The sequence below is a fragment of the Gekko japonicus genome, unplaced genomic scaffold, assembly GCF_001447785.1.
Source record: "Gekko japonicus isolate JY-2015 unplaced genomic scaffold, Gekko_japonicus_V1.1 scaffold1306, whole genome shotgun sequence".
Classification (NCBI taxonomy): Eukaryota; Metazoa; Chordata; class Lepidosauria; order Squamata; family Gekkonidae; genus Gekko; species Gekko japonicus.
The window spans coordinates 454,658-481,150 of NW_015165278.1; the positions used below are offsets into that span (position 1 = coordinate 454,658).

The following is a 26,493-nucleotide window of genomic DNA, read 5'->3' on the forward strand; positions in this document are numbered from 1 at the left end:
TTCCCTGCTTTCTTCTCTCCTTCCCACCCACCAGCCAACCTACCTTTATCTGCCTCCCTGCTTTCCCTCCTTCCCTCGCCCAGGAGCCTCTGCCCAGGAAAACCATGGTACCGTTGCACAGTGCCATTCGTCAGGACAGGCCCAGTTGTACAGTGGGGAACCCACAAGGACTTGTGGGGAGATACCTCATTTCCCCCTGTATTCCCCTCTCTACATTATTTCCGGGCAACCCCCATACCCTCATCTTTTCCTGCTCCCTCCTCTCCTTCCCGTCCACCAACCAACTTACCTTTTACCTTCTCCCCCCCCCCCATCTTTGCTAAATTTATTATTTAACTTCATTTATACCTCATTTCTCTCCACAATGGGGACCCAAAGCAGCCTACCTCATTATCCTCTCCTCCATTTTATTCTTGCAATAACTGTGTGAGGTAAGTTAGGCTGAGAATGTGTAAGTGACCCCAAGGTTACTCAGCAAGCTTCCAGGGCAAAGTGGGGATCTGAACCTGGGCCACCCAGAGCCCAGTCTGAAACTCTAATCGCTAAACCGAACCTGCTTACATGGGGTGGCTCTTATACCAGTAGAAAGCAGCTGGGCCCGGGTTAGTCATGCAACCGCATGGAAGTTGGCCTGGCCCTGATGAGTCTGCCCTCAAAGGCCAAAGCTGGAAAATGCCCTGCCCCCTGCCTTTTACTGACAGAAACCAAAATCTGAACTCTAGCAATACTGCTTTGGTTGCCTAGCAACCACCACAGAGGGTTTTTTTTAAAAAAAAAGATACAGCACTGTTTTTATTATTTTAGGGGAGTTCAAACCCTCCAATGGTTGCTTCCCCCCCAAAAAAAAGAGTTCAAATTTTTCTGCAAACTTGGGGCTTTTCTCAGGTTTCCGGAAAGATCATGGCTCCAGTTTCTGGATTTAAGTATCCACAGATAGGGATCATGTTGAGAATTAGATTCATTTATGATATTACTAATATAATTATATACATAGTTCATATATTATGGCACAAGATTATGACCGCTGGCTTAGATGAATTCTAAAAAGGGTTGGAAAGATTTATGCTAGAAAGACCTATTGTTGGCTGGGAGACACGGTAGCTGAATGGGGTCTCTTATGTTCTTAGAGGTGGAATGCCTTTGATAGCCACATTCAGTCAAGCTGGGGAGAGTTGCTGACTTGTGGGCTTCTCTGGGGTATCTGATGGGCCATGGTTGAGCACAGGATGCTAGACCAACCACTGGGGTAGCTCCCAGTGTAAAAACAATGGCCACTGAACCCTGGTATGGGAAACCCTCAGGAAACAAAAAAAGGCTCTTGAGCAAAGCTTTCTAAAAGAAAAGAAAAAATCACATGACAGCATTTGGAAATATTTCTAGAGTTTCTCTGTGATATTATTATTAGTGGTCTCTTTTGTGCATCTTCCCATAGAAAGGAATTATGGATCACTGCACAGATTAGTCAAGCAACTTTCTTTGTTTTGTTTAACACCAAGTCGTTTAACTGTGAATGCACAAATTTAACTATTCATGCACAAATCGCTGCTCTGAGTAATAAATAGATAAGGAAGAATCCCTGATCATTGACTTGAATTATTCTCTGCCTCTACTCAGCCAATAAATTAGAAAATCCAGCCCAGTAGAGCGGCTGATAATGCAGTTTCACATCCCTTCCAGCACGGTGAATCAACTCCGTCTTCCCATAAAGCAAGAATTGGTTTTTGGGTGTTTTTTTTTTTTACCTTCAGTTCTGTTTCCTGCTGCTGGTTCAGAGCAGCGTCCCGGTCATCCATCTGAATGGCCTGAGACTGTGGTGCTCTCTTTTCCTGCTCTTTCTTAACGTCTCCCTCCAGGTCCTGCATCTGGGCCCTCAGCAAATCAACCTCCAGCTGAATCCTCTGCTCTTCGATTCGCTGAAGCAAGGCCAGCTGCTCTTGTTTTTGGCGCTCCAGCCACTCCATCTGGACCAAAAGGACACTTGGCGCAATAAGGACAAGAGGAATTCTCCAGGCTGGACATGCTTGTTAACTTCCACCCTGCTGAGTGCAGCCCCTTGTATGCCCACCCAAAGGCCACGCATGGACGGGGGACGGGGACTAAAACAAGGAAGAATCAGCTCAAATGGAAAGTTGAGGCAAAATCAGGAAGACAGATGAATTACATAAGAACATAAGAGAAGCCAATGTTGGATCAGGCCAATGGCCCATCCAGTCCAACACTCGGTCACACAGTGGCCAAAAATACCAGGTGCCATCAGGAGATCCACCAGTGGGGCCAAACTAATTTTTAAATGGTGGCCAAGGCTGACATTTCTAGCCTTAAAATAAAGGCAAATGTCTCAGACCTGATGTAAAGATTTACTTGATATAAACATGTATGACAAAAATTACTGTATCATTACTTACTGGTATCGCTACTACTATGCAAAATGCAAAGACTGGGAGGGGAAAAAATAAGTATACCTGTTTTTGCCTTTCTGCTTCCTTTCCAGTGTTGGTTGGTTGTTCTTGTGAGCGACTTACACCCGCATTTCCAGCAACAACAGTTTGGTCCAACATTTCTGGCACCTCTAATATACAAAAAGTAGATTCAATCATGTCACCTACGTTATTGACCAATTGTAAGGCAGTATTTTCGGTCTGCAATAAATTGATTTGAGGCTGAATCACCAGGCAGCATGCAAATGAATAAAAGTTTAGAATACTGAAGAAGAAAAATGGATTCGAAGGATCTCAAAATGGAGAATGTTTCAGATGGGCAGCTGTGTTGGGCTGCAGTAAAAGAGCAAGACTCAAGTCCAACAGCACCTTAAAAGACCAACAAGATTTCCAGGGTATAGGCTTTCGAGAGGAAAAACTTCCTTTGTCAGATCAGGTAGGAATGGGGGTCCCTGAGCCCTGATGGAGAAAAAGGAGAACGAGGCAACAGGTATCTTGCATGAATTCTGTCCATGGCTCTTGTTAAGAGAAACCCACTGAACGTTTTTATCTTCGACATCAACTTTAACAGCCCCCACGGTTGGGTTTTGTTTTAGGGGGGAGGGGGGGACAGAGACACTTTCAATTAATACATTATTTAGCTGATTTCCTGATCTCAATATACCGTTTGTTGAAAGGAAAACTGTGTGTTTGTAAAGGTCCAGTTCCGGGATATTCTCATCCCTGCCTCTGTGATGTACTGGCTAGCCTGCTGGATTTGGGAGGCCCGGATTGACACCCTTGCTCAGCCAGACTGATCACTAGCTTTTAGCCTACAAGATCTGTGCACAGAGCAGGCCACGGCTTTCCCCTGGCTTCTCCCTCCTTCCTCAGCACACCTGAGCCCTTGAAATGTTGTACAGAGATCCTCAGGAGCAGCACAGGTTTCTACAGGGAAGGGAGGAATCACTTCCCTTTCTACGACTGAACCTCTCTCCTGTTGTCTGAAGGATATAAATCACTCTCTGTGGGACGAAAATGTTATAACCTCAGATATTCTGCCCTGAATCCTTTCAAATAAAAGCAAGATACAAGTGTAAAATAGTGGTGAAGCGGCTGTGGAATACACAAGCTATAACTAAACACAGACAAGACAGAAGTGATGATAGTAAGGCTAATGTTCTAGATGGGATCCCCTTTTCAATCTTGGATGAGAGAAGTTTTACCTTTACTGCCTCTGTAAAAAGCTCAGGAGCACTCCTTGACCCAGACTTTCTTCTAGGAAAGCAAGCTGGCGCCATCGCTGGGAGCGCCTTCTTCCAAGTGACATGATGTCTGGGGAATATACTCCCCTCCTCCACTCAGCTGTCCTGATCTTTGCTACTGAAACCTCGAAGGTAAGCTACTGAACATGCCCTATGAAGAGCTGCCCTTACCAACAACTTGGGACGCAATCACTGATGCCAAATACTACAGTCTGTCTTACCTGGTGCCCACAGGTTTGATCATATAACACTGATTTTTCTAATACCACCACTGCCATAGCAAATACGTTCACTATCCAGATCTGGCATCTGAAGGCTGCTTAGGCTCACACGAGTGGCTTGCACCATGCTGGTGAAAATGGAATTTTTAACAGCTGTCTTCCCCCACCCCATGTCATATCATAAGCCTGTTAGATAAAACAACCCCCCTCGCCAGAAAGCCTTATGCGTCCTCTATAAACACTTTCCTCTAACAGGTACGCTTTCCTCTGGCAAAACGAGTTTTCCGTCAGTGGGTGGATCTAACCCCGTTAAGTTTTACAGGATTCGTTTTATGGTTCTTTGAATCCTGCACGTCATTATGATGTCTTCAACTACCAAATGTAGGAAAAATCGGACAAAGTGTACCCTCTGCTTCAGACGCAGGCGCACGGTTTGGTTCATCCTCTGGTTCGGATTCACACAGTCTTCTCTCTCTACTAGAAATCGTTCCTGACTCAATGGTGTCTGTCTCACTTGGAGCTGCCAGCTCATGTCTTGCTGTCCAGTGGTCTTTCTGGTTCCTGATCTTGCTTAGCAATTTTTTTAAAGCAAATTTTGAATGAGTCTCCGGTGCCTTTTCTACTTCAACGCCTAAAAGAAAAATCCACAAGAAAACATGTAAGGCATATAAAATACATCACCTAAGTTTATCCGTGAATTTCATCTAAAATGAAGCTCAGCAGTAAAAATAAAAATTTAAAACAGTATATGGAGCATATTATGCCTTGGGAGCTTTTTGGACAAATGGCAGAATGATGATTTTAACCATAAACATTTGGGGTTTCTGCCTCGTGAATTTGCCTGCCACAGCAGCTTCTGCTAAGCCTCTCTCCTCTCCAGAGGCAACATGTTAGGTGCCTGCAGACACGGAGGCATGTCATCTGCCAGAGCAAATTATCTACCTGAGGAAACTGACACACGATTAGAGACTTACAAAATTTAGCCATCAGATGGGTCATCAGTTTTAGGCTATATATTTACAAATGCATCATTCTGATATGCAATCAAGATCAAGATTTCTACTACGATGTAAAATACACCCCCCCCCCCAAGTGGTCATCCTCTCTCACTGATACGCTTACCCCTGGATCTGACTGCTCCACTGCCCTTCCCACACCACCTAACGAGGTCTTAAGGTTCATTAGCTAAGCTGAATATTTATGCTCTAGCTTTTAAGCAAGCTGTGCATCAACATTCATCTAACCTCTACAGAACCGTTCCCTACAAAACTTTCACTGCCGCATATAGGTGGTTCACAACAGTGCTCGCGAGTGAACATCAGCATAAAAGAACCCAGTTCAGAAATTTCTGTTACTACCTGGTTCTGTGTCCTGCACATCCCCCTGTTTTGACGGCGCATCCCCTGGCTCCTGGGAAAGATCCAGTTCATCATCCTGAGAGTGATCAGACAAGGTCGGCAAAGGCTGTGGGTCAAGGTGCAGAATGAGGTCTCCTCTCATTTCTACGTGGAGGAATTAAGCCACATGAAACGGACATGCAAGAGACTGTGTACTGCCGATTCTAAACACCCGGAGCATGTGCAGTTAAAAAACCGTTTAAACTGTCTTTATTCACATAATGAAGTGTTCAAGCAAAAAGCAATATGTACTTCAAGATGCTCAATGAAATTACACCAAAGGCACCATTCAGAGGAACTACTAACAGCTCATTCTCTTTACTACCAACAACTACTGTTTTTAGGACAGGGTTAGCACCTTGAAGCAAAAGCTTCAAACATCAACTGAACAAAGTGGTTCCCGGAATTCACACTACACGCCACGTTCGTAACAAAAATCGGAAGTGCCATCCAAACTCTCAAGATTCCGAATTGAAATAATTCTTACTGCTGCATGAATCTGGTACTCTAGGAAAAATGATTTCAATAAACTAAATATGCCACAGCATTGCTTTTTAAAGGAAAGCCCTTAAACTAAACATGGAAACAAATGCACTCAGATTGTGCACTGAAATCCACTTCAATCTAGAGTGCTACTGGAGTTACAGCATTGCTTTTTAAAGGAAAGCCCTTGAACTAAACATGGAAACAAATGCACTCAGGTTGTGAACTGAAATCCACTTCAATCTAGAGGGCTACTGGAGTAATTCAAGCTACTGCAACAGGAATATTCCGTAGTGGGTATCATAGGCGTGCGATAAGTTTCTCCTCCATCACTGTCGCTGGAGGCTTTCCTTTCCTTCCGATGGAACTCGTGCAGGCTCCTGAATACGGCCCAGTACAGGGAGTAGAGACTGCTGAGAAGCACTGCTTGGCAGGCTACTTCCCTGACCTTCTCGCTATGACTCACTATGAATTTAGGCAGATTGTGAAAGGGAGGGCAGGATGGGATGAATCACGCACTTTCTTACATGCCCCCAAGGTAATGCCAACTGCAACTTTGGGGGTCAGGGAGGAATTTTCCTCTAGGTCAAATTGGCTCAGGGATCCAGTTTTTTTGCCTTCCTCTGGGCACAGAGCAGGGGTCACTGGGAGAGTTGGGGGGGACATAGCTATCAATTTCTTGCATTGTGCCAGGGATTGGACTAGAGGACCTCTGGGGTCCCATCCAGCTCTATTTTTCTAAATCACCGTTTTTCAAAACAAAACAAAAAACCCTTGTCTGCTGAGCTGTCCCTGAACACATGCTACAGGGCGAAAAAATAGTGCATCACAGAAGTTCTGGGGCATTGTCTAAAGGGTGCACTCAGCTTACACAGGGCACTGGCCCAGGTGTGCAACATTTCACCACCGTCCTGAATGAACCAAGCACAGCAATTGCTTGCATGCTGCAGCAGTATACTGGCTGGTAACTGCAGACTGGCTAACAAAGCTCGCCAGCTATTATCTTCCTCCTCACTGAGGAACCTTGACAAGTTTCCAAGCAACCCCAGGTTCTCCACAACCATAGCTGAAAAAAACCCTAAAGAACACTGTTTTAAATTTAAAAAAAACTTACTCCGCTCTCCAGTATACATGTCTTCAAAGGCACACTCCAGCTCCCTCTGCCATTCTTCCCTCAGTTCCTCACGTCTGTAGCCTGGTTCAAACAGCTGAGGTGGCATCTGGGCAACTATCTGTCTTCTACGTGCCAGGTCCATATTCTGCATCTGTTCAAGCTCTTGCATCAGCTTTTCCCTGTCCTAAAAGGCAGCAGAATCAATCAATCAATAGGCTGCCTTTCAAAGCTAGGTGTTTTTTTTCCGAGTAACCGATCCCACTCTGTGTGCATTAGGGATGCTTAAACAAGGGTGCTCTGTAAGAAAAAGGTGCCATTAAACAAATCCAGTGAGGCATATTAATTCTGGTGTGTGTGTGTGGATACACACACACACACACACGACGGTTCCAGTGCTCCCTCTAAGCTGAGTTATTGTGAGCTAGCTCACGGTTTTTCAGCCTCCAGCTCACACATTTTTTGCCTTAGCTCAGGAAGGATGGCTCCAGAACAAACTAATTTATGCAGCAGCCAAATCACTCGCTCACAACTTTAATGCCAGTAGCTCACAAAGTAGAAGTTTTGCTTGCAAGACTCCACAGCTAACAGGGAAAATTGGAAGGTTCTATTAGATTTGTAACAAGACCAAAAACACGTGTATGAATATATATATTACACAGGAAAAGCTAAGTTATCTGTTTCATTATGTATAAAATGAGTCTGAGTTCTCTTCCAAATAAACAGTTTTAAAGTAACCTGCGGTTCCCTTTAAAAAGGGGGGTATGTGCCATTTTCCAGCACGGTTTATAGTCTAAAAACCTTTTATTAAGTCATAGATTGTTTTGAAACATTGGCTTCAGTTCTGAAGATTGTCCTATATGGTTTCAGAAGACACAGTTTTGTTAATTGTTACTTAAAATGAAATATTAATAGCTTCCTTCTCCACAGCCATCAGGTATGTTACAATAAAATTAAGTATTCTGGGAAGAGAAGCCCACATTATTCTCCCTTAATAGCTCAGCTTTATAGCTTCTGTTGAATTAGTAAAGTGCCATAAAAATGAATCCCTAATGCAGGATGCAGCAAAATATTTAATATACGCACGCTTAAGGAAATTACACAGCAGTGAGAACAATCATTGGACTTGTCATGGTTTGGGATGGCAGAGACCACTCTAAATAAACTCACTTCTTAATCAAAAGAAGAGTCTTGCAGCATCTTAAGGGAGAGCAAATTTACTGCTGCATGTATGCTCTTCAGAGACTCAATCTGATAAAAAAGGAAAAAAACTCCCCTTTGAACACCCCGAACAGATTCTGCTGGCCTCAGTGGCACCAGGGACCACTAGGTTCTCTGTGAGACACAAAACATGGCAGTTGCTCCTAATGTTCTTTGTGTGCCTCGTATGACTTGTTCATGGTGTTGCATGTGTAGTACATACAGCCAGCCTGGGAGGGAGGGGTATGCACATGAAAGTGGGGGTACTGGCAACGCTGGAACCAGAGGAAATAAGACGTTGGACTGCTCCTAATGTTCTTTGTGTGCCTCGTACGACTTGTTCATGGTGTTGCACGTGTAGTACATACAGTCAGCCTGGGAGGGAAGGAGGGGTATGCACATGAAAGTGGGGGGACTGGCAACGCTGGAACCAGAGGAAATCAGATGTTGGACTAAGTAGACCTCAAGTGGGATTCCGCAGAGCTCTCCTTATGCCCTTATTTTACAACACTATTATTTTTTGGCTCACATTTCAAGGTAAGATGCAACACTTCCGTGTTACTTACGCGTGCCAGGCGAACCACCTTCAAGGCTTGCTTGCCTCTCAGATGAGCCTTCTCCAGCTGTTCTCGCTTTTCCCTTTCTTCTTTGTTCTGCAGTCCTTCCTGCCGTTTGGTTTCCTCTTCCGCGAGCAGCCGAGCGTCTGGCTGGCAGTGAACGAACAGCAGGTTAGCAGTGTCAAGCTCCAGAGCCTTCGAAAACAAGCTGACGACGAGCGAGCAGTTTCATAGCTATCGGATCAGACGGCCCGAAGGACCAAACTGCTTGTTCGAGAAGTGCACCTAAAATACCAGCTGTACCTGAATTCAACCTCAACCAGATGCTGGAGTTAGAAAATTTTTCTTCCAGCTCCATTAAGTAAATTTTTCTTCCGGCTCCATGCAGACAAAAGCAGCTGCTGTTTATAAGACGTTAGCTTTGAACAAGCCATACTAATACATTATTTATCTGGCTAAGAACACATTTGTGAAACTCTGATCCTATGTCCTTGCCCTCTATAAGCACACACAATGGAGTAACTGAGCACTGGTTAAGTGAAGCGGTGCCATAATCAACAGTTTTGGAGTGTAAACGTTTGCAGCAGCGGGAAAAAAATCTGCAAAGAAATACCCTGAGGTGACTATGTCACATTTCTCTTGTGACAGAAATTAGTAAATGATAAATGGACCAAGATCTAGAAATATATGGAGGTCCCATGATTACTTACAGAAGACAAGAGAACCCGGTTCACACCAAACTTAAACAAATCATTGGTCTTCTGGCTAGAGCTGCCGCAGAGAATATTACACATGCAAATCCAAAAGCAATCACCTGTTCTGTGTCCATTTCTCTATCCACATATGGGTCAAAGAAGTGGTGACGACTAATCGCAAAACTGCCACCATCGTAGACCTTCACTGTAGGCATGCTCTTCAGCTCAATATTCTAAAATGTGAAAAGAACAAACGGTTATTAACAATGGTAAGCCTTCTACTGCATACTGAACAGAACAATAAACTGCACAAGGCTGCCTACTATACATAGTGCAAGGCTCAGCTGGAGGCGGAATGTCAAAAATGCTCCTGCTAAAAGTCCACAAGTCCACAGCAACTTGGGTAGCAGAGATATGGTAATGACAGGAATTAAACAGATATAAGCAAAGTCAATCATATTTCTAGGAGGGAATCCACATTTTCTGCCTGTCAATTGTATGAACTGATGCACAACACCACTCCTGTTCTAACTTTTTAATGAAAGCATAGTTGAGTATCCAGTGTTACTTAATTGCCATAATGACAGAGCATATTCCAAGCACTATCCATGACTTATCTCAGTATTCCTGACTTAGGGGTAAATTAAGGCTACATAGAGAGTCAATGACTGACATGAGACAGAACATTTGTGGTGAAATCTCACAGCTCACATTTTTAGCCATGTGTGATGGACTGCACTTTAAAAGCTCTTAAGTGCTGTATAAATATGTAATGGACTGTGAGCCTTGAATGCAGGTAGCTAAAATGAATTTGGTTAGCGTCAGCTGCGCAGCAAGATTTGGGAACTGACTGTTAAGGAGAATTCAGTTTAGTGCTGACTGATTTGGAGTTAAGCCCTGACTAAGAAGAGTTTAGTTCTGACCGCAGAAAGTTTAACACTGGCAGAGGACTGGGAAGGTTGGCAAGGAGGAGCAGGTGGAAGACCCCCATTCAGGCCAGGAAAAGGGAGAAGTGATTCCCTACCCAGTTGAAAGGGAGATAGCTCTGAAAAGTGGAGTGATCCCTTGTCTGGTGTGTTTGGAGAAGGCATTTGGGCACTTGGTAGTGTATCCCTGCCTTCAGGAAACCAAAAGAGTCAGTTAAACCCAAGGAAATATACTGGAGTGTTTAGGAAACACTGAAACCAAAACCTCTCATCTCAATGATTCTAAGATTTAAAACTCTCAATTGCTGGAAATATATTAACTGGAGTTTGTGCCTATACTAAGTTACCTCAGAGTTCTTATTGAATTACCTCAGGTATTTTACCCTTGATTTCACCTGATATTTCCCCCCTACACTGAATAAAGTATCTTGTTTAGTTTTTGAACATTCTAAAGTCTCTCATGTGCCATTTTCAGGAATTAAGTTAACAGGGTGATCTTGTCTCTCCCCTCAAGTTCCTGAGCTGAGCCACTATCAAAATACAATAACATGACAGGGTGGGGGACAGCCACATATCTTCAGGAAAGAAGAAAATAGAAAAAGGGGCTGCTCAGTCAAAAAGGAAGAAAAAACTGAGGGAAAATGTTTTGCCTCTGAGTGAGGGAATGGGGTGAAATCTTCATATCATGAAACTGCATTAACAAAAGCTTTTAAGATTTACATAACAAAGTACACCATTGGGGGGAAATCTACCCATGGGCATGTAATATTTCAAAGACAAGGAAGAACACAGCTTGAAATAAAAGTGGTTGGAAAGGTAGCCAAACACTGAGTCCTTGATCCAGCAAATGTTGCTCATTTTCAGCCCCTTTTGTAACAGTTTCTTGATTAGTTTGTTCCACTCACTGGGTTAGATCCGGACTAAATTTTCCAATGGCAGAATGGAACTTTCCTGCCTCTTCCTGCTCACTGCAGCCCATGATCTACACGAAATGCTGCTCTGGGGTGATGGGAGGGGGACCCTGAGGAATTACATGAAGGGGCCTGAAAATGGAAAGTGCCTGGATCCAGGCTATTACTGGACCCAGCACTTCAAATGTGAACAACACTGCAGTGGAACAGTCCATGAATGTACAACAGGCAGCACCGATCTTCTTATTGCAATTTCCCTATAATATTTTATCATTTATTTGAACATGTGAGATTGTCGGCAGCAATGCTGGTTCCCAGAAAAAAATATCCCAGGAGCAAAAATATATTTTATTAGGACCAGCCAAAGTAACACAAAATCAATCTGAAAGTCTGCACACTCACCCTGCCTTGCATCACAGGGCTCTGGAAACTGCAGACCAATGCACTGTTTGACCATGCCCTGAGTCATTGTATTCTCTTCGCACCACCAGACATCCTTCCTTCTTTTTGTACTCAACATCCTGACTGATGAAGAGTTCTAAGAAACTCAAGAGCTTGCACACCATTCTGTGATACTTTAGATGGTCCAAAATAAAAGGCATCATATCACATCTGCTTTCGGAACTTCTCATAATGCATCAACTGAGCCCTAATGTTCCAAATTTCATTTATGGACCCATTTCAGTCTTAGAACGTGAAATTCCGTCCACTAAATACTGAGGTTCAGATAGGCTACTTCTAGCCTGTCTGCAAACATATTTTTAAAATGATGGCATTCATCTCTATTTAAAATATTCCATTCTAACCAGCTAAATCACTGGGATCTTAAAATGTTTTTGGGAAAAATACTCACTTCAAAAGGATGGGGCGGAGGTGGAGGCAGGCTTGCAATTTTGGCCGCTCGCTCTTTTTCTACTTTTAACGCATGCTTCCGTGCATTTGCCCTCCTTGTTTGATGAGAGGCAGTGAGAAATAAAACATTCAAAATGGGACTTTGCACAGGGCCAAGTCAAACAGTAAAATTAATTTAAATAAAACATGATCAATATATTTTACTTTTCTCCCATTTACTGAATCTCAAGTAGAACAAATGTTAGCAGGCAGCGCTATTATGACTTTTAGCTGGAAAACAAATGTTAAATAATGGATAATGGAGAGGAGGTTATTTGCATACCTTCAAAAACACCTAGCAAGTTACTGGGATGTTTTAGGACACCATCTGTTTCCCTGTGAAAATGGAAAGCTGTGTCCTTCAGACAAATGTAAAAGAGAAAATACCAGCAGGGCAACAATCCTATACAAACCAATTTAGGAGTAAGTCTCACTGAAGACTGTGAGACTTATTTCTATGTCAAAACCTACCAAGGATTGCTAGATTTGAGTCCAGTAGAAACCAGGAAGATTTTGGGGGTGTAAGCATTCGAGAGTCAAAGTTGCCTTCATCAAATGCAGCATCTGATGAAGAGAGCTTGATTCTTGAAAGCTCATACCTCCAAAATCTTCATGGTCTCTAAGGTCCAACTAGAATTGAATCTAGATCTTCTACTGCAGACCAACAGGGCTATCCAACCTGAAATGACTTAGGACTGAGCTACATGAATACCTAGCCACTGTACAAAGACATGCTTCTTATCATCTCTACTACAGATGGCCGTAAACATGTTTTTGAAACTTGGATATCCTCCTCACCACCACTGAAAACCCTTGGAAGAGATGGCTTAGGTATTACACACACTGACAAGATTAAACAAATTGAGTGTGTCAACAAGAAGGTAATGTTCCTCAACTAACTTTATACACTCAGTCTAGCTAATGAATTAAGATGTTTTGGCAACAGCCAAACAGCTTCACAAAGGCTGGGAAGCAGTGTCCCCCGTCTGTTTTTCCCCTACTCTTCCCTCGAAACCAATGTGACGGCAACACATTAGGTAACATTAATTCTTACATATACTGTCGACACATACAACACATTTTCAAGACTACGTTTATTATTCACAGGCGAGCATGTCTGGCAACAAGTGATGCTTACGCATGTTTGATGAGAATACCTTACTAAATGGCTGAGTGTTTTTAGTGTTACAAAGCTTGATTCGAGTCCAAAAGCATCTTAAAGACCAACGTGATTTCCAGGATATAAGCTTGAGAATCTGACAAAAGGGAGCTTTGACTCGCTAAAACTTTAACTCTGGAAATCTTGTTGGTCTTTAAGGTGCTGTTGGACTTGAATCCAGCTCTTCCGCTGCAGACCAAAATAGGTAACCACTGGAACCAAAGATTATTTGACATTCATCTCTGTAGACATAACCAACAAACCCATTTTGGTTGAACTACGTTCTTATGTATGTATGCATGCAAGAACTCTCAATCGCAACCAACTTATGGCGACCTCAGCAAGGGGCCCTCAAGGTAACTGAGAAGCAGAGGCGGTTTGCTATTGCCTTCCTCTGCAGAGCCTTCCTTGGTGCTCTCCCATCCAAGTACTGGCCCTGCTTAGCTTCTGAGGTCTGATGAGATCGGCTATATTATGCTGCCTTCCCTCCCAGACTGAGTGCTTATTGGGAAGCAGATTATTAAACGCAAATGACAGCTGCTGTTCTGAAAACCAGACCCTCTAACAATAGTGTAATCCAATCTACTGGATAGAGCTACTAATACCCAAGCAACATATGAGGTCAGCCACAGATGAACCAGCAGGTCTTAGACAAGTAACTTCAGTTAATCTTCTCTGAAATGACTTACAGATATTGAACCATATGGTTGGCTCTAAGGACCAATGACTTGCAGCAGCACCATTCTAAGCAGAGTTTTATCCCCTCTAAATCAATTGAAGTCAATGGGCTTTGAAGGATGTAAAAATGCTTAGGACTGCACTCTAAGTCCTCATAATACTCCTAGTATTCTGCACTTTTACCTGTAGAAGTCCCTTAAACTATTGAAAACAACACTTTTCTCAGAATACATAATTCCTGAGATTTGTTAAGTGTGCAAGTATGAAAAGAGTCCTTTCCAGTAGTTAAAACAGAGAAAATTCATTGTATGTACAGTTACGACAGCTACCATGTTTGCTCCTTCTGCAGCTTCTGTTTTTGGTTCTTCTGCTCCTTCAGGGCTTCTTTATGCCTCCTTTCTGCTCTTTGTTTCCTTTCCCTTTGCTTTGCTTCAGCCTCCGGATCAGGTTTCTTTGAAATAAAACATAACCCATGCTTAGCTGACACAGAGCCAAATTACTTCTAGCAGCAACAGATAGTATTTCAGTTTGCTTAAAACAGTCATGTTTGCTTGTCACATAAGAGTCCAGGTAGCCTCACAAACATTCCCTTCCCTTTCATTCAGACACTTTGATCTCAATCCTAGGAGTTGCTGCCAGCACGCCAAACTGGGCATGGAACACCAGAGGTGACACAATGACTTTCCACCCAGACTCATCCTAACCTTGTTGACCATAAAGCAACAGCCTTTAGCCTTGCTATACACAGCTCTTAACCGAGCTGAACAGGATGCAGGGCATCCTGAGAGCCATGTGTGTCCGGAGACACTAGAGATGGACACATATACTGGCCATTTCTTGTAAAAACAAGTAAATGTTTTCTTCTTATAAGGTATTCAATAACATTAGTCCAAGACAAAACTGTTTCACCACAGCTACAGTTAAACTGGTCAGTTAAGACAGCAATCCTACTCATCATATTTGAAAATTCCCTTGAAATCAGTGTGATTTAATCCAACCAAACGCATTTAGGCGTGAAATTTATTCTTGCCCAAGCTTCGTTATTAAGCTGGATATAACAGGTTGTGTTCAACTGCTCCTTTCTTTTAAGTGAGGAGTCTTCCTCTATCCACTTAACAGGAGCTGCTGGATCCAACCCTAAGTATCCCAAATGCTGACTACATCACAATAATTATTTAGCACTGAGAAAAATGGGGGAAGACTTCTTTTTCCCAACAGGGAGTGACATCTTCCCAAATCTCAGTGCTCCAAACCTTTTCCCATCTCCTCTCTTCCTATGGTTCTAAGAATTATTACTTCTTTTTAAAAAACATAAATAGCAACTTCCACTTAGTACAGTAGAAGTCTTCCACATTTTATTAGTCCCGCTTCTCCAAGGATTTAAAATAGTTTGGTCATCAGATAAAGTAGAACCCTTGCAAAAGAAAAAAGGGCACAGATGAATCTGCTACCACTTTTACACCTGACCACTACGAGATACTGGTTTTGTTTTACTGATCAACGAACCGCATTATTGCACATATGCATACACATACAAAATTCATTTAGGAAAGTCCAGTTTTCCAGATGTACACTCGTTTAATAAAATATTATTATCATCACTTCTCAATCTAATTAGCAAATTTCACACATTGCATGTTCCAGTAATCATAGTTATTAGGATTTTAGTTCAGTAATTATCAGACTCAATCATGACAGTCTCAAACCAGTCATTTGCTTACGTTTTCTTTTGCCTGCCTGTGCCCCTCTCCTATAGCTCTCAGGCTTGCCAGATAAAGCTTTTCCAAGGCTTTAATTTTCTCCTCTTGTGCTTTCTGCCACTCCTCTTGCTCAGGGTAAAAGAGGAGAGCGCAAAAGTGGGCTTGAAGCTCAACATCAAAAAAACTAAGATCATGGCATCCGGCCCCATCACTCCTTGGCAAATAGAAGGGGAAGTCGTGGAAGTAGTGACAGACTTCACGTTCCTGGGATCCCAGATCACCGCAGACTGTGACTGCAGCCATGAAATTAAAAGACGCCTGCTCCTTGGGAGGAAAGCGATGGCGAACCTAAACAGCATGATAAAAAGTAGAGACATCACCCTGCCAACAAAAGTCCGCATGGTCAAAGCAATGGTATTCCCAGTAGTCATGTATGGCTGTGAGAGTTGGACTATAAGGAAGGCCGAGCGCCGAAGAATAGATTCTTTTGAACTATGGTGCTGGAGGAGACTCTTGAGAGTCCCTTGGACTGCAAGAAGAACAAATCAGTCAATCCTCAAAGAAATCAACCCTGACTGTTCCCTGGAAGGCCAGATAATGAAACTGAAGCTCAAATACTTTGGCCACCAAATGAGAAGGGAGCACTCCCTGGAGAAGACCCTGATGCTGGGAAAGATTGAAGGTCAAAGAAGACGGGGACGGCAAAGGATGAGATGGTTAGACAGTGTCATCGATGCAACGAACATGAAATTGAGTCAACTTCGGAGGACGGCGGAAGACAGGAGAGCCTGGCGGGAGATTGTCCATGGGGTCGCGAAGAGTCGGACTCGACTGTGCGACTGAACAACAACAACTATGAGATACTGGTTTTGTTTTACTGATCAACAAACCGCATTATTGCACATATGCATACAACACATACAAAATTAATTTAGGAAAGTCCGGTTTTCCAGATGTACACTCGTTTAATAAAATATTATCATCACTTCTCAATCTAATTAGCAAATTTCACACATTGCATGTTCCAGTAATCATAGTTATTAAGATTTTAGTTCAGTAATTATCAGACTCAATCATGACAGTCTCAAACCAGTCATTTGCTTACGTTTTCTTTTGCCTGCCTGTGCCCCTCTCCTATAGCTCTCAGGCTTGCCAGATAAAGCTTTTCCAAGGCTTTAATTTTCTCCTCTTGTGCTTTCTGCCACTCTGCCTTCAGTTCTTCTGCCAACTGATGCAGCTGCTCATCTCTTCGTTGCTTAACATCTTGCCTTATTTGCAAAGCAATATTTCTCTCCTGCTCTCTAACCTAGAAAAAAATAATTTGTCAATGGTTCTATAGTTTGCAGAAGAGTCTAGCCTGCTTCTAATTCAATCAAGTTCACTGGTGTCCCTACCTAACCCATTCGCTCCTTAGCATATAGCTCTGGCACACACAGAATACAGATACAAGATGAAAGGCAGTGGCACAGCAATTTATGAAAACAAGAGAAAAATGCATGTGCCCAAATTTTAACACCAATAATCAATACATATAATAATAACAATGATAATAATAATAATAGAACCTTTCCCTCTAATGAAAATGGTGAAATGCTTCAGAATTTTTTAGGGAGGTTCCAAGAAATGACAGATTCTACACTGGGAAACACTGAGGATTGCTGTATCTGAATATGCTTTATGGATGTCTACATGTATCTTTGAAATGTTGAATCCAACATGATTCTTGAAAAAAATTATTAAAATGGATTTAGAACTGGGGGTCCATTGAGTTAGCTGACAGAGACACTATTACATCCTTACAGTTCAAGGACTTTTTTGAATTTATTACAAATTGTTTGCGGAAAAACTCCACCTTTGAATTTCTACCTGTGATCAACTTTACCAGTGAATTTCTACCCGTTTACGGAAAACTTGTTCTGAGTACTTTATATGTCTTACTATTATTAAATTCATTGATTATTGGTGTTAAAAAAAAAAATGCACGTGCCCAAATTTTAACACACAGAATACAGGCAGACAAAAAGGCGGGGGGGGGGGGGGGGCAAAGGGGGGTTGACAGAGTTAACTGATTTGTAGATCACATTCTGATATGTTTGTGGTTAACCACAATGGATCGAGTGACTAGCACCCTCACATTTCCATCCCAAGAGGCATCTCACTGAGGGGGGGTTTAAGATAGCAAGAAAGGTTCTCGCTCAATAAGTCAGTCTAGGGCCAATTCTAGACATTTTCCTACAAGCTGGAGACTTAATCTCCAGAGTCCAGACATCAGCCCTACCACCTATTTTTTTTCCCAGCACTCAACAACTGATTGATGGTACACTGGACATTTACATTTTAAAGAGTCATTATTTCCTCTGCAGTTCACCTGGCCTGCAGAAGCCAGGTCCAGCTCCACAGGAAATAGTCCCTTTAAAGTTTAAAGAGCCAATAATACACCAATCTGCTGAGGGCTCTTCATTTCTCTCCCTGACCCATTTTAATTCCAGATCGGAGTCGGGAAGGGCATGACTAGTTTTATTAAAATATCAGGACTCAGGAGTATTGTTTCTGTTATTTCCAAAATTATAAATATACTCCTGATTTTTTAATTAACCTACCTACCTGGGATGGGGAGCCTCAACCAATACTTTGGTCATAATCCTGCATGTTTTCATCCCCAAAATTAGAAGTCTCATTTAAACTGCCTAACAGAAGAACACCACTGTCAACAATGAAAACATACCTGCTGCAGCCTTAATTTTCTTCTTCTTTCATATTCTTCTTTCAACAGCAAAGCTTCTTCATTGGGACTCAGTCTTAACCTTCCACCTTTAGCCACTTTCCTTTTCATCTTTGAAAATATTTAACACTGCTCATGCTGCATTCAGAAGGTAAAAGGCAACAAATATTTTAATATACATCTAAGTGGAAAAAAATTAACAGGTATCTTTAATGCAGGGCACTGAGATAAGGCTAGCTTGGTGTTCTCTAACCTCAGCTTACTGTGTTAAAGGAAAAAAACATAAGACATTCACCTTGAGGTGACACTCCATAAATAACTATCGTTTCCCAAAACATAAGTTTCTCTTGCTTTGATGCCTGGAGGCAAAATATACCCTTTTTACATCCCCAAGGAACTAAAGCTCAGTGGCAGAGGGGGGGGGAAGAATCAATTAACAATTAACTGACTCCAGCCAGGGCTCAACAAATCCCAGACACCAGGTCGCTATGGCTCCTAGACATTTCACTATAGCAACTAGAATTATCAGTAATGATTTTATTATAGTCTCTCTCAGGGATCCTAAGAAGTACAAAGCTTATTTATGATTTAATATCAGAATGTTTTGTTGAAGGACATAAAAATTCATGTCCACAAAGTTCTTATTAATACTTGTTTCTATTTTAACTTTACATCATTCAGTGACACTAGATAGATTCATTTATTAGCCAGTTGCTTGCTATACTACCTCCAACATTCAATTAAATGTAGCTTTTCTACAGCAACAATGAAATTATGAGAAGGTGGGGAGAAGTCAGGTTAATGGTTAAAGGTTAGTTTTATGTCAAGGTTATGACAACCCATATTCATATATATACTACGACACTTTTGTCAGAGTTTAGTAAATTAGGAGAAACTATAAAGAGTTTAGGACTAGATTTTCTAGTACCAATAATTAGAAAATATTGTCATTAAAGTACAAAACCTTGACAGCTAAAAACAAGTCTGGCTCTTAGAACAACAACAAAAATTGCCAATACCTGCTCTAACCAATGCATATTCAGGCAAAACTAGCCTATAAACATTTCAAAGACAGGTTTTCACATATTTTCTCACTGAAAACAGGTGCAGGCTCACCAAGGTGCCTTTGGCAGTCCTTTTGAGGACAGCAGCTAAGAACTATTTCAAATACTACAGAAAAGTTGGTCTCATGCATTTCCACAGCATGTCAGCACCTTTAAAAGGGAGATGCATGAATATAAACATACAGGAAACACCTAGAAGGCACAGTCAGGAAGAATGGATAAATACAAGGACTTATCTTACTTAAAGGATATGAAACAGCTATTGTAAGAAAAAAGCAGTCCCTAACAAAATTAGAAAGTTAAGCAACTTCAAGACACACTTACATTACTGAATTCAATAAAACTCAATTTTGCAATAAGCATGCTTTGGGTTAAAACAATGATTTTATTGTTAAATAGGAACCAATTCTAGACCCACCCTATTTTAAGTGGTCAGAACAGCAGTAGGTTTGGATGTTAGCAACCCAGATTCACACCGTGCTAATTCATACTTCTGCAGACCTTCTACCTACTGTGTGTATGCACCAACATCAGCTACAATGATGCATGAAGTCATAATGACCAATCGGGAGATCTCATTCAGAGACAATAAACTGCTGAACGCTAGGGCTTGGAGGCAACATCGGACCTCGGCCAGTATGCCTGTTTGTTGGCACTCCATGGTAACCAGCTGGCCCTGTGCACAGAAAAAGAATACAGTACTACATGTGACCACTGGTCTGACGGAGGAAGGCAGATCTTATGTGCTTACAGCTATGCACACTACAGGACAAAATAGAATAATCTCAAGGTGATCAAATGCACAGAGCTCAGGTACAGCTTACAGCTATGCACACTACAGGACAAACTGGAATAATCTCAAGGTGATCAAAGACTGCCTTTCTGTACTGCCCTCAAGTGAAGAACTCCCAATAAATACAAAAATCTAGTGCACTGGGGAGAAAGGCTGTATTACCAACCTGCTTCTTGCTGCACTAAACTCTCCACTTTCAAGGTTCCTACGCAAGGAAACCTTTCTTGTGCTTCCTCGCCCACCCCTTTTGCAAGTTCGTTCCAATAACTCTAATGCCTCATTAGAGGACTCCTTGTGTGGTCCCAGCCAATGGTATCCAGAGGCACTGCAGGCAAACTCGTGGGTGAGTGCTTCGGACTAGGAACCTTAAAAGCTGAGCAGCTAAAACACGAAATAAAATACAAATATTTACTGCACAGTGCATGAAAATATAAAGTTAAAAACCACATAATACAAATGAAACCCCAGAACGTAGCATACCGCAACAAATTTGGATTGCATGTACAGTACTTGCAGAATATCAGTAACGGTTACACAAATATAATGACCACAAAACCAAACGCCTTTCGTCCCAGCGCAGACAAATAGCTGAACCGACAAGGCCGCAGCCGCCTCTCCCTCAGCCCCACCAAAAAAAGACCGGCCTTACCCTCCCCCTCAACCGCCATCGCCGCCGCTTCTAGCAGCCCCTGCCCCAGGCCTCCACGTCTGACGTCACTTCCGCCACTTCAAACAGTCCGCCTCTGCGCGCGCAGCAAACACCGCTCTCGTGGCCCACAAACTCCGATGAGGGGGGAAAAGGGAGCGGGAAACCAGGCGGGCTCAAGCGACAGGGGAACGTGCTGCGCATGCGCACCCGCTGGCGGCCGAAGCGCGCCGTACTTATTTGGGCACTGGCTTGCCTTCCATTCAGCCATTGGGGAAAATGAAGACGCCGATACGCATGCGGGAAAGCTTGCCCCGCCCCGAGGAAGTGAAAGAGAGCAGGAAGCTCGCACGGGCAAAATCGCGCCCAGGCTCGGACCTGCCCGGCCCATGGCATACTGAAGTGCTGAAAAGGGTGCACGCATGCGTAAAAGCTCGCCCAGCTCCCGTTGATAGCAAAAGGGAGGCAAGCGCGCATGCGTAGTAGCTGGAGCGAAAGCTTAAGGTTTATTTTACACATACGAGCTTTCTTTTGCATAGTTCTTTCATCCAACGCCGTTTGTAGCTATGACCAAGGTGGAGTTCTCTCTCTTTCTCTTTGTAAATGCATATTTGTGGGTGGTGTGTGGGAGGGTGTTTTATGAATGCCTTTTTGGCAGTGCACAGGACCAGTGTGGAGGTGGGCATTCTTATTGTGGCTGAACGGATGATGAAGTTGCAAGAGGCGCCTGCGTTGCAGTGAGGCCTGTCATGGTAGAGGGTTGGCTGGTCCTCTTTTATTTTTCCATGCAGAAGTTTCTGACCTTCAAGGGGAGTTAAGCGGTACAGCTCAGTGGCACTTTAAACTGGTGGGTAGCCCAGTTAGTCTGAAGCAGCACAACAAAGTTTGAGTCCAGTGGCACTTTTAAGACCAACACAGTTTTATTTATTGGATAAAACTTTGTTGGCCTTAAAGGTGCCACGGGACTCAAACTTTATGCTACTTCAAACTCTGCTTACAAACTTTATTGCTGGAATGAATCCTGTTACTCTTTGAGGTACAATAGAGCTGCAGTTTAGTTTTAGTGCCACAGACTAAGATTCCCTGGAACTACCTCAAGGATCCCTTCTATTGCTGTGGGTGCGTTGACACCCCACCCCCCTAATATGCCTGCATGCTGTGTAGGATTCTGGGAATGGGGAAATGTTCTGGGGTTCAGTGTTAATGTTGGGTACAGGAAGCTCAACCTGTCAGTTGCCCCACAAAAAATGAAATTGTGCATGCACTGAATATTGCTGCTGCTTCTCCTCCTCGTCATTATTATTATTATTAGCCCTCCCCTGGAGGGCTCAGGGTAGTGTACATCATAATTAAACATGAACAATTAAAAACAATAGAAAATAAAAGGTTAAAACAGATAAAATAGTATAATTCCCCCAGTATGGCTGGGGATCGTACACACAATGAGAGGACTGTACACACACTGAATATTGTGCATGGCTGGGGAAGTTCAGTAGTGGTGGTAGCCCGATCCTCTTGGGAAGGTTGTGTATCGTTTCTGGTTTTCTTGATTTAAGATGCCATGATGGAACGTCCTATGAAGCCTTGGGCTCCCTAAAACACAATTGGAAAACTATCGCCACAAGGTAACAAAGTGCTGCAAACTGAAATGGTTTCATGTTTCTCTCTTGCAGAAGCGCTGGACTCTGTCTGTATATTAGGGTGGGATCGGGCCCATCTACAGCATGTGCAAAAGAACTGCCAGCAGGAACCTCTGCATGATCTCTGATAGGTGAGCAAGATGCTGCTTAAGGCTGCAGCCCCATTGGAGGTGTCACAATTGTAGGTGTGGGTGTTTGCATAGAGGGATCTCCGGAAATCGGAACTCCCAGTCCGGGGCCAGTGATGCTCTGTATTCTTGGTGCTGGGGGGGGGCAACAGTGGGAGGGCTTCTACTGTCCTGTCCCCACTGCTGGACCTCCTGATGGCACCTGGTATTTTTGGCTACTGTGTGACAGAGTGTTGGACTGGATGGGCCATTGGCCTGATCCAACATCGGCTTCTCTTATGCTCTTGTGTTAAATGCAAGAGCTATAGCAGCACTAAGCAACCACTTTGTCTCCTTACCCCTCTGCTGCTCCTCACAGTATGTGTGCAAAGGTAGACTGGAAGTCTGTTGCCTTTGCTTTCTCTAGAGATGCGCAATGGCATTGATCTTCCAAAAAGCAGTTTTAAAAAATGACGGTTCTGTGGCAGGGGGGTCCTCTGTGGGCTGAAGACCATACTTTGCCTGAGACGCTCATCCGAGGGGTTCACTGCAGTGTTCCCGCTAAGCTGAGTTAGTGTGAGCTAGCCTCCAGCTCACACATTTTTGTCTTGGCTCAGGAAGGATGGCTCCAGAGCAAACTGATTTATGCAGTAGCCAAATCGCTTGCTCACAACTTTAATGCCAGTAGCTCACAAAGTAGAATTTTTTCTCACATAGAATTTTTGCTGACAAGACTGCGCAGCTTAGAGGGAACATTGGTTCACGGCAGGGCCTTTTCAGTGGCAGCCCCATTGTTATGGAGCAACCTCCCCCCGGAGGTGCGTCTGACCCCCCTCGCTTTTGAACTTTCAAGAGGCAGCCTTTTCAGTGGCAGCCCCGTGGTTATGGAGCAACCTTCCCCCGGAGATGCATCTGACCCCCTCACTTTTGAACTTTCAAGAGGCAGGCAAAGACAGTTTTATTCACAATGGCACTTGGTTACTTCTTCTGCCTGCTGGCAGTTTTAAATTATTGATTTTAACTCACGGTGTTTAAGCATTGTATGTATTTTGTTGTCTTTTATTATTGCTCACATTGTAAGCTGCCTTGATTTCCTGTAAGGTAGAAAGGCAGCTAATAAATGTTTTAAATAAGTGCATAGTTTTAGACTTTGGCGCTTTATATTTTGTTCTCTCTTTATTCTCTCCCCCCCACACACACACTCTTCAGTCTGAGAATGAACAAACAGCAAAAGGTGTATGTCGAGCAAATCATAAACGTTGACCAGTTCAGCCCTGACATTGTCGCCGAAACAGCAAAACTGTTTGAGAAGAAGTTCCTGTACAGCAAACCCCCCAACAATGAATGGCAGCTGCCGGATCCCAGCCAGGCGTTCACCTGCGATCACAAGGACTTCAGCTCCCTTGTCGCCCTGAAGGACTCCATGAACGAAGTCAAGAACCTGCTGAGTGACAAGAAGCTGGACCAGTGGCACCAACACACCTCCTTCACCAACAAAGCGGGAAAAATCATTCCCTATATCAAGAAGTCCGCAAATGCAGAGTTGTGCACCCAAGCTTGGTGCAAATTCCATGAGATCCTGGGCAGCTTTCCCCTGCTACCGAGTGATGCTCTTCAGAACGGGGAGCTCAACACCATCCATCTGTGCGAAGCTCCCGGGGCGTTTATAACCAGCCTCAACCACTACCTCAAGTCTCACCCTATCCCTTGCGACTGGAGCTGGGTCGCCAACACGTTGAACCCGTACCATGAAGCCAACGATACCCTCATGATGGTTATGGATGACAGGCTTATCGCCAACACTTTGCCCTGGTGGTATTTTGGCCCTGATAACACCGGAGATGTCATGACGCTGAGGTATCTTAGAGGGCTGCAGCACTTCGTAAGCAACATGGCCGCCGTTCACCTGGTCACCGCCGACGGGAGCTTTGACTGCCAAGGAAATCCCGGCGAACAAGAAGCGCTCGTGTCCTCCTTACACTACTGTGAAGCTGTCACCGCATTAATGACTCTGGGCCTCGGGGGCTCCTTTGTCCTGAAGATGTTTACTTTGTTCGAGCACTGTTCCGTCAATTTGCTCTTTCTCCTGAACTGCTCGTTTGAAGAGGTCCACGTCTTCAAACCAGCCACGAGCAAAGCGGGGAATTCTGAAGTGTACGTGGTCTGCCTCCGCTACCTCGGCAGAGAGGCTATCCATTCGCTCTTGTCCAAGATGATGCAGAGCTTTGGGGCGGGCATGGTCGAGAAAGCCCTCTTTCCGCAGCACTTAATTCCAGAATCTTTCCTTAAGGTACACGAGGACTGCTGTTCTTTCTTTCACAGACATCAAGTTGAGACCATTTCTGGGAACCTCCGGCTCTTTGAGGGCATGGGCGAGGCAGAGCGGGCGAGGCTAAATCTCTTACGGGACTGCGCCGTGGACTTCTTCTTGAAGAGGTTCCAGATGAAACCCCTTGCCAAAAACAACTGGATAGTGAAGAGACCTCGTGCTGGCTGCAGCTTGAGTGCCAAGTGGTGCGGACAGAGGAGCAAATATTTTTGCACATACAATGAAAGGAAGTGGCTGGAGTCACTCTCGTGGGAGGACAAAGTGGCCAAGGGCTGCCTCAATAAGTGGGTCGAAGAACACTCGCCTGCTAATGCTGGGAACGGCTGTGTCTTGGAAGGGGGACCGTGTGACCTGGAATGTCACTCGTGGTACATCTTGGAAGGCCAGAGGTTGCCGGGAGTGAAATGCTCTCCCTTCTGTGATGGGGAGGTTCTAAAGGCCCTCAATGAAGCACTCGAAAAGTCTTTTCTTAGCAGAGTGAGTCTCGACTCCCCCTTGAGATGGACTCAGCCAGAGGGCCAGTCCTGCATTCTCACACAGCCGTCGGTACTGTCTGAACTGTCACACCTGATCGGTTATCCTGAAGAGGCTCCTGATGAAAACTGCCTTGGCCGGACCAAGTGTTTGGTCGTGGGCGTCCCAGTGCTTTGTGATGCCGACGGCCAGCACGGCTTGGAAGTTAAATGTCTCGAGTCGGCGTCCCTGTTGACTTTCGGCTGCTCTCTGCTTCACGACGGAGAGCCAAAATACCAACAGCTGTTCCTGAAATGCCTTCTGTGTTCGCTTCCCCAGCTTCAGAACGGAGACGCTCTGGTTCTGCCAGTTCTGTCCTGTTTCACTCGCTTCATGGCGAGCTTGGTGTTCATACTACACAGCTGTTTCCAGCGCATCTCCTTTGTTTGCCCCACTTCATCGCAACCTTTAAGGACCAGCGCTGTTCTCTTGTGTGCCGGCTATCAGGGCCTCCCAGACCCGGTTTTCCAATACCTGCAGCAGATGAATAAGCAGATGAACTCTTTGCTGGACTCAGACTCTCCGCAGCAGGTCTTGCAGTTTGTGCCGATGGAGAATGTCCTGAAAGGGCCGCTGCTGGAGTTCCTCTGGGACCTGAACACGGCGATCGCAAAGAGGCAGTTGCATCTGATTATCCAAGCTGAGCTGCAACAGATGATGCGACTTTAGCTTGTAAGGACCAGATTGAAAATGGTGTCTTCTTTGTCTTGGAAAAAATTATTTTAAACCCTAGGAAATATCCCCCCCCCAATTTTAAAATCATTTTTAAAAATTATTATTATTATACATTTACCCCGTTGGTTTGCATTTCTGCTTGCACACAGCTTGGTGCTTTGGACAGCTTGAGCTGAGCACCATTCAGTAATCGCATGCACGATCCCTGCTTGTCACAGGCTTTTACGTCCCCCTGTCTTCTCTCCCTTCCATCAGAAGCAAGATTGCTTGTACATCAAGTCTGGTCACCCGTGACCTAAGAACACAGGTGTGTGTGTCTTCCCCAGAGTTCATTTTTCCGTCTGCAAAGCGGTATCCTAAACTGGGATTAAAGCCGGCTTTAGGAATCCTGGT

General features: G+C 43.9%; 2 protein-coding genes and 1 long non-coding RNA gene across 3 annotated transcripts in view; 1 reads left to right on the top strand and 2 right to left on the bottom strand.

Moving 5' to 3' along the window:
* Positions 1-15,725, bottom strand: part of CEP295 (centrosomal protein 295kDa) — a 39,247-nt gene extending 23,522 nt beyond the window's left edge. The window contains exons 1-10 of the mRNA XM_015410279.1: positions 15,633-15,725; positions 14,241-14,362; positions 12,037-12,130; positions 9,466-9,579; positions 8,661-8,801; positions 6,898-7,081; positions 5,262-5,405; positions 4,310-4,534; positions 2,463-2,569; positions 1,743-1,961 (exon numbers count right to left, since the gene is read on the bottom strand). Of these exons, the coding sequence (XP_015265765.1) occupies positions 1,743-1,961; positions 2,463-2,569; positions 4,310-4,534; positions 5,262-5,405; positions 6,898-7,081; positions 8,661-8,801; positions 9,466-9,561 (1,116 nt within the window). The 5' untranslated portion in view covers positions 9,562-9,579; positions 12,037-12,130; positions 14,241-14,362; positions 15,633-15,725. The remainder of the gene's footprint in view (positions 1-1,742; positions 1,962-2,462; positions 2,570-4,309; positions 4,535-5,261; positions 5,406-6,897; positions 7,082-8,660; positions 8,802-9,465; positions 9,580-12,036; positions 12,131-14,240; positions 14,363-15,632) is intronic.
* A 1,007-nt stretch (positions 15,726-16,732) lies between these two features.
* LOC107109623 lies at positions 16,733-20,896 on the bottom strand. The gene is made up of 3 exons (XR_001482485.1): positions 20,840-20,896; positions 18,337-18,471; positions 16,733-16,917 (listed from the first exon to the last, which is right to left on the bottom strand). It is a non-coding gene; the product is annotated as an uncharacterized LOC107109623 (long non-coding RNA).
* Positions 20,897-22,537: 1,641 nt separating this feature from the next.
* Positions 22,538-26,164, top strand: CMTR2 (cap methyltransferase 2). The gene is made up of 2 exons (XM_015410281.1): positions 22,538-22,607; positions 23,793-26,164. Exons 1-2 carry the CDS (start codon positions 22,561-22,563, stop codon positions 26,092-26,094), a joined length of 2,349 nt encoding a protein of 782 aa, XP_015265767.1. The 5' UTR covers positions 22,538-22,560; the 3' UTR covers positions 26,095-26,164.
* Positions 26,165-26,493: the final 329 nt, after the last annotated feature.